The following is a 13,784-nucleotide window of genomic DNA, read 5'->3' as shown; positions in this document are numbered from 1 at the left end:
TTGTTCCTGCTTCTCGTACCTGTGGAAGCTCACCTGAAAGCAGGCGCTGCTAATGCTTTGAATCTCCACCCAGTCACACCGACACGAGAGACAACAAAGGCCCCGTCGCTCTCCGCAAAAAAAAAAACAACAAAAAAAAAGAACAAATCTGCAGATCCAGACAGGCAGGATACAAAAGGGGAAGCGCGGATTGTTTACAGCGCTAATGCTATCAATTACCTGCCGGCGAAAGAATGGGGCTAGGGCACTGCATGATGGGTAGGGAATTGGCTGAGTTCCCGCGTGCGTCAACGCAATTGTGTGTGTGAGCGAGGCACCTAACCCCGAATCACTTATTCAGGTTAAATATCCAGCTGCATAGCACACTACATGGCCAAAGGTAGGTGGACGCCTGACATCCAACATCTCACCCAAATATGGGCATTAATTTAGAGTTGGTCCACCCTTTGCCGCTGTAACAACCTTCGCTTTTCAAGGAGGGCTTTATACTAGATGTTGCATTGCTGCAGGGATTTACTTCCATTGTGAGGTCGGGCACTGATTGGGCAATTAGGCCTGGCTCCCAGTTGGCTTTCAAATTGATCTCAAAGGTGTTGGGTGGGGTTGAGGTCAGAGCACTGTGCAGGCCAGTCAAGTTCTTCCACACCGATCTTGACAAAACCATTTCTATATAGACCTTGCTGTGTGCCTGGGGGGCGTTGTTTTGCTGAAACTGGAAAGGGCCTTCCCTAAACTGTTGCCACTAAGCTGGAAGCACAGAATCTTCCAGAATGTCATTGCATTGAGATTTATCTTCACTGGACCCCCCCCCCCCCAAACACTTAACTCTCTCCAGCAGCTCCACCGTCTCCTGCATCAATCTACGTGGGGAGTGGAGGTGCGGAGAGTTGGGTTGGCTACGTGTGGGGTGCGAATACTTTGTGTGATTGAGTCTGTGGTGTACCTTGTCAGCTTGCCACAGACAGTGTGCCAGCCAGACTGCGCGCCCAAGACTGGATGTGCTACGTGCGCTCCCACGACGCATTCACACCCCACCAGCTCCATTCACACCCCAACAGCTGGCTGACACTCTGTATCCATGGAGACTCTCAAGCACTATGGAGGCTCTGGAACGACAACAATGCAACGGGAAAACAAGGAGGAAAACAGGAAGGACTTGGTGCCGGTAACATAATGGGAACTAGCTAAGGCTAATGGAAGCGATTAGCCTTCAAGGCAAGAACTCAAAGTTCTATGGTATAGTAACAGCAAAAGTTCTATAGTTCTATGGTATAGTAACAGCAAAAGTTCTATCGTTCTATAGTTCTGAAAAAAATGTGTTACTAGTATAAGAGTGTGCTTTGTGTCAACCAGTGGTTGGCACAAGAAGGGACATGCCGGAAACAGACAATTTGAATCTCAAAAAAATGTAATAAAATTTAAAAAAACGATGAACAGAGAGGCACATGAAGCAAAGGACGGGGTTAGGGTTAGGGTTAGGGTTAAGGATGGGGTTAGGGTTAGGGTTAGGGTTAAGGACAGGGTTAGGGTTAGGGTTAGGGTTAAGGACGGGGTGTGTACGCCAGTACGTCAGCGGTGCAGATGAATGTGCTCAGAGGAAGGTGTAGCACGGGAGTGTTGGGTTAGGGTTAGGGTTAGGGTTAAGGACGGGGTGTGTACGTCAGTATGTCAGTGGAGCAGATGAATGTGCTCAGAGGAAGGTGTAGCACGGGAGTGCTGTAAGGTGCGCAACTGAGCAAAACACGAAAGGAAACAAACGGGCTCAGGTGCATCCAATAGAGCGCAATGATTCCCCCGACTCCTGTCCTGGAGGGGGCGCTGTGTCTGCAGGTTTAACTCCAGTCCTGGAGGGCCGCAGTGTCTGCTGGTTTAACTCCAGTCCTGGAGGGCCGCAGCGTCTGCAGGTTTGACTCCAGTCCTGGAGGGCCGCAGCGTCTGCAGGTTTAACTCCAGTCCCGGAGGGGCTGCAGTGTCTGCAGGTTTAACTCCAGTCCTGGAGGGCCGCAGCGTCTGCAGGTTTAACTCCAGTCCTGGAGGGCCGCAGCGTCTGCGGGTTTAACTCCAGTTTCCGGTTAAAATCACAGTTTCTGGTGATTTTTATCTATTCATTTCAATCATTGCTTTGCCAGAGAGTCAACGCACCTCCATATTGTGTGAACAATTTACAGATTTAGATCAGCAGGGTGCAAAAAAAAAGGGAAAATGATCCTTTCTGTTGTTTATTTTGTTACTCTACTCTCTGTAAACTAAAAACCCGTACATGTAAACTGAATTTTCAAGGTACACGTGCAGCACAGGAATTGTTCGCGCTGCATGTATTTCTTGCCCGCGGACATTTCGTTCCCCCCCCCACCCCCTGAAGAAGCACCCATCCTGACGGGTGGGGCAGTTCTTGTGTCTTCTGCATAGCTTTACCTTATCAGGAGCCCTGACTGTGTGTCACAGGGCCGGTATCTTGCCCGTCTCTGTGTGAGTGATGTCACCTCGGTGTTGTTTGCCTCCTCAACGGAGTGTTTACTCTTGCCTCTGGGATTGCCATGACAACGGTGGAATCCCGCAACCTCTCTCTCTCGACATGAAAGAGACTTTCACTGTGCTCTGTTTGTGTTACTCCTTTTGAGTTACTTTCAACACATTTTGTGTCAAAGTTACTACTTTTATTTTATCACAAATACACAATTTGTGTGTTAAACTAACGCAAAATGTGTTGTGAGGTGAGGCAGTGAAAGTGTTGTGTGCTGATCTGGCCTCCCCAGACACTCCCACGTCACTCCCCTGCTCACTACCCTCCACTGGCTGCCTGTTATGGCTCGCATCAGATTTGAAACATTGGTCCAAGCATACCAGGCAGTCGAGGGGTCAGCCCCAGCATACCTCCACAAGATCTTCAAACCCTACATGCCAGCCAGATCCCTCCGTTCTGCTACCTCAGGACGCCTGGCACCTCCCCCTCTTCGCACCTGCACTTCCAGAACACGTCTCCTGTCTGTTCTGGCCCCACGATGGTGGAATGACCTCCCCGTGGAGGTCAGAACAGCTGAGACACTGACCCATTTCAAACGACGACTGAAGACTCACCTCTTCAGGCTGCACCTCTCCCCATCCCTCCCTACCTCCCTGTAATCTCTAAATTAACTGTAAGATTAGGGTTGTAACTAGGTAGCTGTTTCGTAGGTGACTTAGTTAATGCACTCGTCTTATCTACTGCGGGTACTTTTGCGTAGACTGCGTTGTTGCTGTTCTCGTTTGTGTTAGTGTTAATCAGTTTATCCTTCAGGGTCCAAGTTGAACTATGCGGTTGTTCCCTGCACTTGGAACGGTACTTCTCTCTAGGGTTTTCGACACACTTGTTCCTGGTTATGGTTATACACTTTGTTTTATGTTGCTCTGGACAAGAGCGTCTGCCAAATGCCTGTAATGTAATGTAATGTAACGTAATGTAATGTAATGTAATGTAACGTAACGTAATGTAATGTAATGTAATTATCTCAGGTACGCGATTTAGAGCTGACGCCATCCCCGGTTGTTGTGTGTCTGTACCCATCTGTGGGAGGAGAGTGTCTCGTTCTCCTGGCGTCTGTGATCTCCAGACCTGGCGACGGCTGGGTCTGATCCTCTCCTCTCCTTTTTGTGTGATCGCAACGGCATCCCAGTTTCTACGCCCGTGTCAAAAATGTCGGCCCGTACACCGGTGTCAGCGCCACAGAACCAACACCCATTTCCGAAATCCCAGTTTCTACGCCCATACCAAAAGTCGCAGCCCGGACACCCATACCAGTCCCACAGATCCAACACCCATATCCAAAATCCCAGTTTCTACACCCATACCAGAAATCCCAGCCCGTGCACCCATACCGGCCCCACAGGTCCAACACCCATATCCGAAATCCCAGTTTCTACGCCCATACCAAAAGTCCCAGCCCGTGCACCCATACCAGCCCCACAGGTCCAACACCCATATCCAAAATCCCAGTTTCTACGCCCATACCAAAAGTCTCAGCCCAGACACCCATACCAGCCCCACAGGTCCAACACCCATATTCAAAATCCCAGTTTCTACACCCATACTAAAATTCCCTGGTTCTCCACCCATATCGAAAGTCCCAGTTTCTACGCTCATATCAAACGCTTCGTCTCCTGGAACTACGTTGACAGCTCCTTCACCCAGAATCCTACCCTAAAGGCCCTACCTACACCTGTACCAATCTGTGACTGTAGAACCAAAACATCTGTCCCAGGACCTGGGCTCACCTCTAACCGCCCCCACCCCTCCCCCACCCCCCCATACCAGGTACTGTATTCTTCTGTGGTATTCATGCCTCTACCCTGTAGTTCCCAGAATTCCTTTCATCGTTCAGGGCTGGCACATAAAAATAAAAACGCAGCGTGTTTGTTTACATGAGCGGGAGAAAAACCCAGGGCAACGGCGCAGCTCGCTCCGCCTGCCAGAATCTCTTCCTCTCGCTGTCTCCTGCGGCCGTCTTCACGAGCTCAGCCTGTTTTTCTGACCTACTTCCGTCGGCAGTCGTCAGGTGACGATCGGCCCAGGATCAGACGAGTGATGTGTGTTTTTACGACCTTGAGTTTCTGGGCTAATGAGTTTTTTTTTTTTTTTTCCCAGAGTCAGCCTTTCTGGCGCCCGAGGAGGTGAGATTGTGGACTGATGTGTTGGCTGGGGGGGTGGGGGGGGGAACAACTGGAATCGGGGTTGGCTAATCGCCGACTATCATGGACTCAACATGTGGATTTTTATTTTTTGGGGCCGCTTGGCGCTCCCCCCCCAGATGGACAGCACCCTAGCCGACCGGCCTTATCGGCCATGCCTAGAGCCGACCCTACCCGCAGTGCCTCAGATGCAAAACTGAAGGATTCACTGAAGGAGTCGGGACTTTTAAAGTTTGCTGCAGTCGTCTTTGTGAAACAATGATCTTATGAATGGACTTCAGAAAAACGCTATTTCAGTTTATCTTGCGGTGATAAATGTATTGTTTGTTTTTTCTACTTCTCGTGTAACCATAATGGTTTTTTAAGAATGAAGGGAGGCCATTTTGAAGAGACGCTTCCAGAACATCTCACGGTCACACACATTCCTTCAAACCCCAAAGCAAAACAGGCTTCGCTAACAACTGTTTACCTTGCAGCTATTTGGGAGATGAATAAAATCTAATCACCATGACGAGTAACTAATGTAAACAAACATTTACTTTTCAGACACGTGAACCAGACAAATATTTAATGGGTCATTAAAAGGGTGATGAGTGAGAGGGAAAATAATATCACAGCTTTCAATAAAAAATAGTTTATGCTAATTAAATATAACGTACATTGCAGAGTGGCATAGTGAAATGTGTACATTCAGAAATGTGTATGAAGTTGCAGCACTTAAAATTTGATTGATTGATTTTAATTACAGAACAGTGTAATTGAAAAAAAATTGTGTAGTTTTCGATACTACACGTAAAATCTCAAGATTCACCACACAAAATCCCTGTCATTTTCTTGACAAGGGCGCCCTCTGAAGGATCTTATTGGAAGTGTTAACAATGGTCCACCTAATACACCTAATACGCCCCTGACATTGTGGGGACCATGACACCTGGCTGCAGATAGGGGGAGCCCTCGCTACAAAGGAATCGCACTAACACCAGGCCTTCAGTGCACCGGTGGCCAGGTTCTTCTGACCGATAATGACTGATAATTTGGCACGAGGTGTTACATTTCTGGAATATATCTGTATATCAGTGCAGACATATTTGGACGATGACACATCTATTGTTACTGGCTCTTATTTTGGCTCTGTATTCCAGCGCATTGGATTAGAAATGAAACCAAATAAAATCAAAAATAAATTCTCCTATTTTACTGTTTATAAATGTGAGAAATAAACGGTAAATGGACTGCATTTATATAGGGCTTTTATCCAAAGCGCTTTACAATTGATGCCTCGCATTCACCAGAGCAGTTAGGGGTTAGGTGTCTTGCTCAGGGACACTTTGACACGCCCAGGGCGGGGATCGAACCTGCAACCCTCCGACTGCCAGACAACCGCTCTTACCTCCTGAGCTATGTGCTTACATTTCTATCTTGTGGCTGAATGAACACTGAGAAAGGGATTTTTCTGTGTCTGAAAAAAACCGATTTCTCAAGAACTGTCCCCCCCCCCATACATCATGGTAATGTGATTGTTTTGTCACGTTGGGTTTTTAACAAATTTCAATGGTTGCTGAGTCATGACTTATTTAAAGTATAGTGGGTATGGGTTTTTGCATGACACAAATGATAATTTAATTATACATTTTGACAGGTAAAATAAGGTGTCTCCTGCAAGCATTAGTACATTAGGAGCAGCACAGCGTATACAGGGAAGACCATTGGCTAAAGCTCAGGGAAGACTGCCACATTGGCTACAAACCTGATCAACCTGATATTGGATCAAAACCTGAAACCACACAACTTTCACGTCTTTTATAACTTTTCCGTCGTAAAATGTGTAAAGATGCTCTTTAGAGACGTGACTGAGCGAGACCAGATGAAGAAATTGTCGTTTTTGACCGCATCGCGACAAATGTGCATGATGTACGGTCATCATGTTCCATTGGTTATACTGCACACTACTGGCTTTCAGCCCACAGTGAACCAGGGGGGGGGAATTTTTGAAAATAACTTAATTCTCTCTTGACCTTTATATTTTTATCACACGCAGGAACCATTTGAAGTGCCACAACAGGAAATCGATCCCGTAAAAGACGCCGGACTTGACTGTTACCAAGAAATAAATCAATGTTGCGTCAAACGCAAAGGCAGGTGTCCACACCTGGAGCCATAAAGCTCTTCGTAGACAGGACCGTGCCCAGAGTTGAGAGAATTTATAGCCGAATCTCACCTTCCAGACCCCTTCAGTGTAGACAGAGCCATCAGGAGAGACACACACACTCTCTCTGTGCACCTCTTAAAACAAGGTTTTACTGCCATCCTTCTATCAGATACATAAACTGGTCCCACAAATACAAGTAAAACCAATATAAAACAGTGTATTTGGTGTGTGTGTGTGTGTGGGGGGGGGGGGGGGGGGGGTGTTTGTCTTGCACCAAATTGTCGTGCTGCAAATGAAGTTGGGGGGGTGCATGGTCGTGTGTCCATTTGTTTGCCCCACCGCAGGGGGGTATGATGACCCAACACCAGGACTGACAGAGAGGTCCCGGGTTCCAAGCCAGAGACACCTGGACAAACAAACAAACAAACGTCCTCGAACAAGAAAACACGGAGGAAGGGTGAAAAAAAGCTTCCTTTTGTGGGATTAGTGAATACCTGCAAAATGCATCTTTTATTTTGACCCATAATATAAAATGCTTGGAGTTTTACGGGTTTCTTTCAGATGCGAGTGTGTTACTCAGAGTAATAAAAAAATAAACCAAAATAAATAGCACCCCCTTCTAAACAAACAAAAACATAAGACATAAGACATAAGACATAAGACTTTTATTTGCCACAGATGTACAAGGGCATTGGAATTCTTGTGTGGATCTTTCAGTCAGGTATATAACAATAGCAAGCTTAGTACAGCGAGACACTTAATAAAGTCTTTTGCCTTGTCACCCCCAAATTCAAGCAGTCATGATTGCTGGATATAAATATTTATAAATTATAAAAAGTTATATTTAACTTAGCATACCGTAGAATTCAATAACCCTTTAAATGTATGTGTAACACTGAAGTTACCAAATATTATACATTGTTTTGAATGTAAAAAAAGAAGGTTTTATATATATTTTGGGTTTATCATCAGATTATATTGATATTAATCAGACACATCATGCTGTAAAACATGAAATATTTTCTCAGAAATTAGCCAACTGCTCACCTTGCTCTTTTTGTCATCAATTTCCTAAATAACAAACCAGAAAAATCAAAACCGCTATCCTCTCAACAAATCTTTTTTTTTTTTTTCCGGCCCCATTAAAAGACAAGTTTACAAACAAAGGATGCAAATTCCAGGAATTCCCATTCGTTTCCATGGAGACGCAGAAAGCCGATAATGGAGATCGTCGGAAAAACCGGACGTCGGGAGACAATAAATGACAATAAGTGATGCGAAGGCTGATCGATATAAAGTGACCGGAACGCCCGTACCGAGTCAGAAAAGACCCACTGCTCTCTGAGGAACAGTCCGCTCTGAGAGACACCGCAAACCTGCACTGGAACCTCCACAGCCAGAGTGAGTACCTCTCTCTCTCTCTTATTCCCTCTCTTTCCCTCTTCCCTCTTTCCCTTCGGTGTGACAACTTTCCCTGAAAACGGGGGGAAGAAAGGTGAAAAGATGACCTGACGTGTTGATTTTCTCACGTCGAATCTTTGTTGGCACTTACTCTCCAGGGACAAACACACCTGAGAAGAGACCGGCTTGACACCGGCATTGTAGTGGTCAGATAACTGGCCCAGCTGTTGTAAGCAGAGTGTGAATTTGTCATCCGTAGGGAGTGTTTTAGTTTGAGGTTTTGGTTCTAGCCTATTTGGTTTGTGTTTGGGTGTTGCCTGTTGAGCAGGAGTGTGCTTGACGTAAAGCTCACACAAGGATTTTTGAGGGTGGATGAAAGGTATGATTAATTTAACTGAATATGCTGGATGCGATGGATCATTTCCGTCCTTCAAATAGAGGCAATTTCATTATAAATTGAGGGAGCATGTGAACAAAGCCTTTGAGATGTCATTCTTGAACAGTATCTAAACCACTACTACTACTACTACTGCTAATAATAATCATAATAATCAACATAATCATCATAATGAAAACCAGACGTCCCTTAGAAATTCAGGAGTTTTAAGCAGAAGCCCAGTGGGGAGAGGAAAGACAGTGATTGTTATATACAGTAAGACTTCACGTCACATGACAGATTAAACCGTTCTGAAGGGGCTTCGGCACTGCCTCACTGCCTAAATAGCCCCTTCTGCTGTTACCTCACCTCAAACGAAACCCTACACCCCACCGTCACACCATCCAGAACCTAATCCCTCGCCTCTGCGGTTACCACGGTTACTGACCGTTTGCCTCCTTCCCCACCCACGTGTTAATCTGCTGACCTTTGACCCCCCAGGACCCCCGCACAGACAGAAGGAAGGAAGGAAGGAAGGAAGGATGCGCTGCACGCTGATTGGTGCCCTGGCCGCCGCGTTCCTCGTCGCCGCGCTGGTGGAGCGGGCGGAGAGCCACTTCACCTTCTTCAGTCCCAAAGAGATGAGGGAGATGATGGTGAGGAAGAGGGGGTCGGCGTGGGTAGAAGCCGGCAGACAGGGCTGTGCCATTTCAGCAGAGACCCGTCTGAGGGCCTTAAGGCCGTTGGGCTTCCATTTCAGCTCCTATACAAACAGCAGGGAACCGCAATGGCTCCAAAAGCCATTTCAGAGCCTGTTACCTGATGCATTGCCCGTGTGACATTGTTTTTATGCACTCTCTTTCTCTTCTCTCTCTCTTTCTCTCTCTGTTTTCCCCTCTCTCCCTCTCCTCCTTTCTTTCTCTTTCTGCATCCATCTCTCTCTCCTTCTCCCTCTATCTCTCCCGCTCCCCCTCTCTCTCTGCCTCTCTCTCTCCCTCTCCCCCTCTTTCTCTCTCTCTCGGTCCTCCTCTCTTTCTGCCTCCCTCTCTCTCTCCCCTCCTTTTCTCTCTCTCTCTCTCTTTCTCTTCTCTCTCTCTTTCTCTCTCTGTTTTCCTCTCTCTCCCTCTCCTCCTTTCTTTCTCTTTCTGCATCCATCTCTCTCTCCTTCTCTCTCTCCCGCTCCCCCTCTCTCTCTGCCTCTCTTTCTCCCTCTCCCCCTCTTTCTCTCTCTCTCTTGGTCCCCCTCTCTTTCTGCCTCCCTCTCTCTCTCCCCTCCTTTTCTCTCTCTCTCTCTCTCTCCTGCTTCTCCTCTGTTTCTCTCGCTCTCCCACTCCCCCTCTCTTTCTCTCTCTCTCTCTCTCTTCATCTGCAGGAGAGAGGGAGAGCTGGTAAAAAGTCTGTGGACTTGGAGCCAAGGTCAGAGGAGGGGCAGTTTGAGGAAGTGGCCATCCCAGAGCGGAGTGAGGAGGTGGGAGGATCCCAGGTAAGACTCTTTCTGATTCGCTGGCTGGGCCCATGTGACAACTCATTGACAGCTCAGGGAGGGCGGAAGACCCTAGGTAACAACTGACAAATGGTGGGTTTCCAAATAATGGGAAAAGTATTCATCTGTTAACTACAGTGACCACTCACAACTAGTCTGCACTACAGATGATGTACACTAAGGGTGTCACACTCCAGTCCTGGGGGGCTGCATTGGGGTGCAGGTTTATAACTCTGGTCCTGGACGGCCGCAGTGTCTGCAGGTTTAACTCCAGTATATAAATTATGATTTTTAATTTCCTAGTGTTTTCAATGAAACTTTGATAGTATCCAACCAATGGTACAACTGATGAGCTTTCTATTTATGCATCAAACTCATGAATGGCAGGGAGCTATAAGGTTATTTTATGACACTAATGCTATATCCTTGATAAACTGTTATATTTTCAAACAAGTATTTTCCCCACAGTCTTAGTGTCTACTAAAAACTACTTCGGGCTCATAGTAACTACATTTTGGAAAATACAGTGATAAATATACTGTATGTCACAGCAGTGGACCGATAGCAGGCTGCTAGTCGGCCACTAGTGGGCGCTACATGTCTACAGGCTGGGTCTGGTGCAAGCAGCCATTTTGACAGCGTGTGTTTACTGCTCATGTGTGAAGGGGAAGTCGGTGGAAATTGGGGTGCGGCTGTCGGCCAAGCAGCTGGACCATGTGGCCCCGGCGTTGGGGGAAATCCTCCACGAGATGCTGACAGAAACGGAGAAAGGTAAACAGATGAGCACACGGTCACCAGGGCTGCATGCGCGGTAACCAGGGCTGCAGGGCTGCATGCACGGTAACCAGGGCTGCAGGGCGGCATGCACGGTAACCAGAGCTGCAGGGCTGCATGCACGGTAACCAGGGCTGCAGGGCTGCATGCACGGTCACCAGGGCTGCATGTGCGGTAACCAGGGCTGCAGGGCTGCATGCACGGTAACCAGGGCTGCAGGGCTGCATGCGCGGTAACCAGGGCTGCAGGGCAGCATGCATGGTAACCAGGGCTGCATGCGCGGTAACCATGGCTGCAGGGCTGCATATGCGTTAATCAGAGCCCCCGGTGGGAATTCCGTCCCTTGGCTGCGGCCCGATTTTAATCTGATCCAGCTGGTTTGGAGCAGCAGAGTAAAATGGCCTTTGTGTAAGACATTCCCTCAAGAGTGGGACCAAATGTTGTTTGTTGAGAGTTGAATTAACACTGTTAGAGTTGAATTAACACTGGACGTTTTACTGCGTGGTTTGGAGATGGTCATGCTGGCAACAAGACCGTTGGTATAGCAGCCATGCTGGAAAGCTGCTGGGACAGCTTGGCACAGACTTTTAGACCAACACCAAATTCCAGATGGTATCCAGCTGGAGCAGAACTGGCCCAAGCTTGACTCCATCCCCAAATTCCTGCTGGAATTTCTGCCAGGGGCTGAACTAGGACTGCAGGGCTGCATGTGCGGTAACCATGGCTACAGGGCTGTATTCATGGTAACCATGGCTATAGGGCTGCATGCACAGTAACCAGGGCTGCTGGGTTGCATGTGCAATCCAGAGGCCCTGTAGGGCTGCAGGGTTAGACCTGGATCAGATAATTACTCAAAAAACTAAAACCAGTACTGTCCCGTGCATTGCTGACGTTTAAAAGAAACCCCTGTTTCATAGCTGTTCAAACAGGGCAGAATTCCTCCTTCATACAAATGCACTTTTTGGTTAGTAACATCTTTCCTTAAACATCCTCGCCAGCCAGAGTGCTTTCAAATGAGTGCACTACTACCACCTGGTTATAGAATGTACCGTATTTGTCCTGGGCCTGGTCGTTAAGGAAATGTAGTTGTTTCTAAGATCTTACAGGTTGGGGCAACTTCGTTATACAGATGAACAGGAAATATACGCAGTACAACAGCTTCAATACATTTCCATCTGTATTATCACGCAGTTTTTGTCATCTGAAATTATTTTTAAAAAGCAGGTAAAAATCTTTATGGGTGTAAGGCAAAACAATGCTGTGATATGGCAACATGGAACTGTGAATCATCGTATCTCAAACCCGTGCAGCCTGGAGGCTGAACCACGTAATCGCGTAATTCTAGTTGATCGGGTGAATTGATCAGTGTGTAGTCAGTGCTGATACGGATAAAGATTGTAAATCAAACATGGCGGTTAATCAGAAGGCCTTAAAAGTGTACACTTTGTCTTTGCCCACAGCAAAATAAGAAGACCAGCACAGCTGCACAGAGCATCAAAATCAGGAAAAGATTTTGATTGGTCGAGAGGATGAATGGTGTGTTGTCTCTGTATTGTAAAAGTGTGAATAAAATATCTTAACGTTTCATCAAAGCATCTGCTATGCATCTATGTGATTATCTGTCTACCTTACAATCTCCATTGAACATGTACAGCACGCGCACACACACACACACAAATCATAATATATACATGTAGACGTGCATTGATTGTAAAATAGATCTGTAAAATAGTTAATACTGAAGATTACATTACTAAGATAGATTTTAATAATATAATAATGAAAATTTAATTTTCCTGATATATAATCTCGGCGATTATTTTTTAATTATATAAAAGTATATAATATGATAATAATAATATAATTACGTTTTTATATCATTATTCGATTATTGATATATAATCCTGGGGATTACCATGTTCCTCTTTGCCAGTGGAAATCTGCCAGTTATTTAACAGCCAGTAGATAAGTGTCCTTCAGCAGTAAACATAAACCTTTGGAAAGTAGTGGACGTGCCAGAGCCCAGGGAACCATTATTGTTGCCATGATAAGCAAACGGCAGTGAAATGGCCTTTTTTTTTAGGTTTCTGGAACGCTCTGCTCTTTCCCCCTGGCAGGATGGCTCTGTTTCAGCGTCGCACACTTAAAAACCAGGCGCAGGAGATGGAGGAGCTAAAGATTAAACAGGATTTAAAAAATTCAAGCAAGCTCAATGAATAACGAAATGTCTCAAAATCTCCGAGGTCAGGACTTCGCAATATCAGAGCAGGTGGCCTAGTAAAGGCTCTTTCTTAAATTCAGATTTTTTTTTTTCAGATTCAGATATTTGCTTGACAGAACCTCAATCCGTCATACAGAATTTGGGTTCCCGGCTTTGAAAGCTCACCGTGTTCTACCGAGCGGACGGGACCGTTATCAGCAACGGTCGTCATTTTGCAAATTGACTCCACCGCGGTCTGCTGGTTCTCTTCTGCCCTTCCTCGATGGCCGTCTATTGGGCCAGGGCAGCGCTGATTTTCAAAACGCTGGTGCGATGGCCAGCCACAGCATGCTTGTTATAACATGGCGATACCCTAAATAGGTGAAAGGTGGGCAGTGCATTAGCAACAGGCCATAATCAGAAATAATTTACGCTTTAACCAAACAAATTGCTGTTTCAAATCAGCGATCGACTCGTATCACATTGCAGCTCCGCCCATTTTTGGTGTCGTTTATCCTCATTCTTCCGTCGCCAGCGTTAAGCAAGAAAAATTCTGTCGGTAATCTGACGTTTTGTCAGACGCTGGAGAATCCGGTCCAGGTTGATTTACGCTGCTCTTTAGGGTTTAACAGCGCCCGTAAAACTGCACAACGTAGCGCAGAGCAACTGGAGAATTTTCTTAAAAGCCGTCCAGTCAAACCCGTAAACCCTCGCTGCTCTCCGGTCATAAAACGGA

The 13,784-nt window shown here is 46.5% G+C and overlaps 1 protein-coding gene across 3 annotated transcripts; it reads left to right on the top strand.

The window, feature by feature from the left end:
• Nucleotides 1-8,012: 8,012 nt before the first annotated feature.
• Nucleotides 8,013-12,440, top strand: mlnl (motilin-like). Of its 3 annotated transcripts, XM_035390002.1 has the most exons (5): nt 8,013-8,215; nt 9,093-9,247; nt 9,964-10,074; nt 10,740-10,845; nt 12,309-12,440. In XM_035390002.1, exons 2-5 carry the CDS (start codon nt 9,134-9,136, stop codon nt 12,314-12,316), a joined length of 339 nt encoding a protein of 112 aa, XP_035245893.1. In that variant the 5' UTR covers nt 8,013-8,215; nt 9,093-9,133; the 3' UTR covers nt 12,317-12,440. The 3 variants fall into 3 exon arrangements, with proteins under 3 accessions (XP_035245893.1, XP_035245896.1, XP_035245894.1); XM_035390003.1 differs by lacking the exon at nt 8,013-8,215 and having other exon boundaries at nt 9,053-9,247; XM_035390005.1 differs by lacking the exons at nt 10,740-10,845; nt 12,309-12,440 and having other exon boundaries at nt 9,964-10,556.
• The last annotated feature ends 1,344 nt before the right edge of the window (nt 12,441-13,784 follow it).

This window comes from Anguilla anguilla, chromosome 14, assembly GCF_013347855.1.
Source record: "Anguilla anguilla isolate fAngAng1 chromosome 14, fAngAng1.pri, whole genome shotgun sequence".
Taxonomy (NCBI): Eukaryota; Metazoa; Chordata; class Actinopteri; order Anguilliformes; family Anguillidae; genus Anguilla; species Anguilla anguilla.
This window is presented reverse-complemented; position numbering and strand designations above follow the sequence as displayed.

Coding starts and splice junctions, on each gene's coding strand:
- mlnl (XM_035390002.1), top strand. CDS start 9,134: ATGCGCTGCACGCTGATTGGTGCCCTGGCCGCCGCGTTCCTCGTCGCC. Junction 9,248..9,963: donor AAGAGATGAGGGAGATGATG/GTGAGGAAGAGG, acceptor CTTCATCTGCAG/GAGAGAGGGAGAGCTGGTAA. Junction 10,075..10,739: donor AGGAGGTGGGAGGATCCCAG/GTAAGACTCTTT, acceptor TCATGTGTGAAG/GGGAAGTCGGTGGAAATTGG.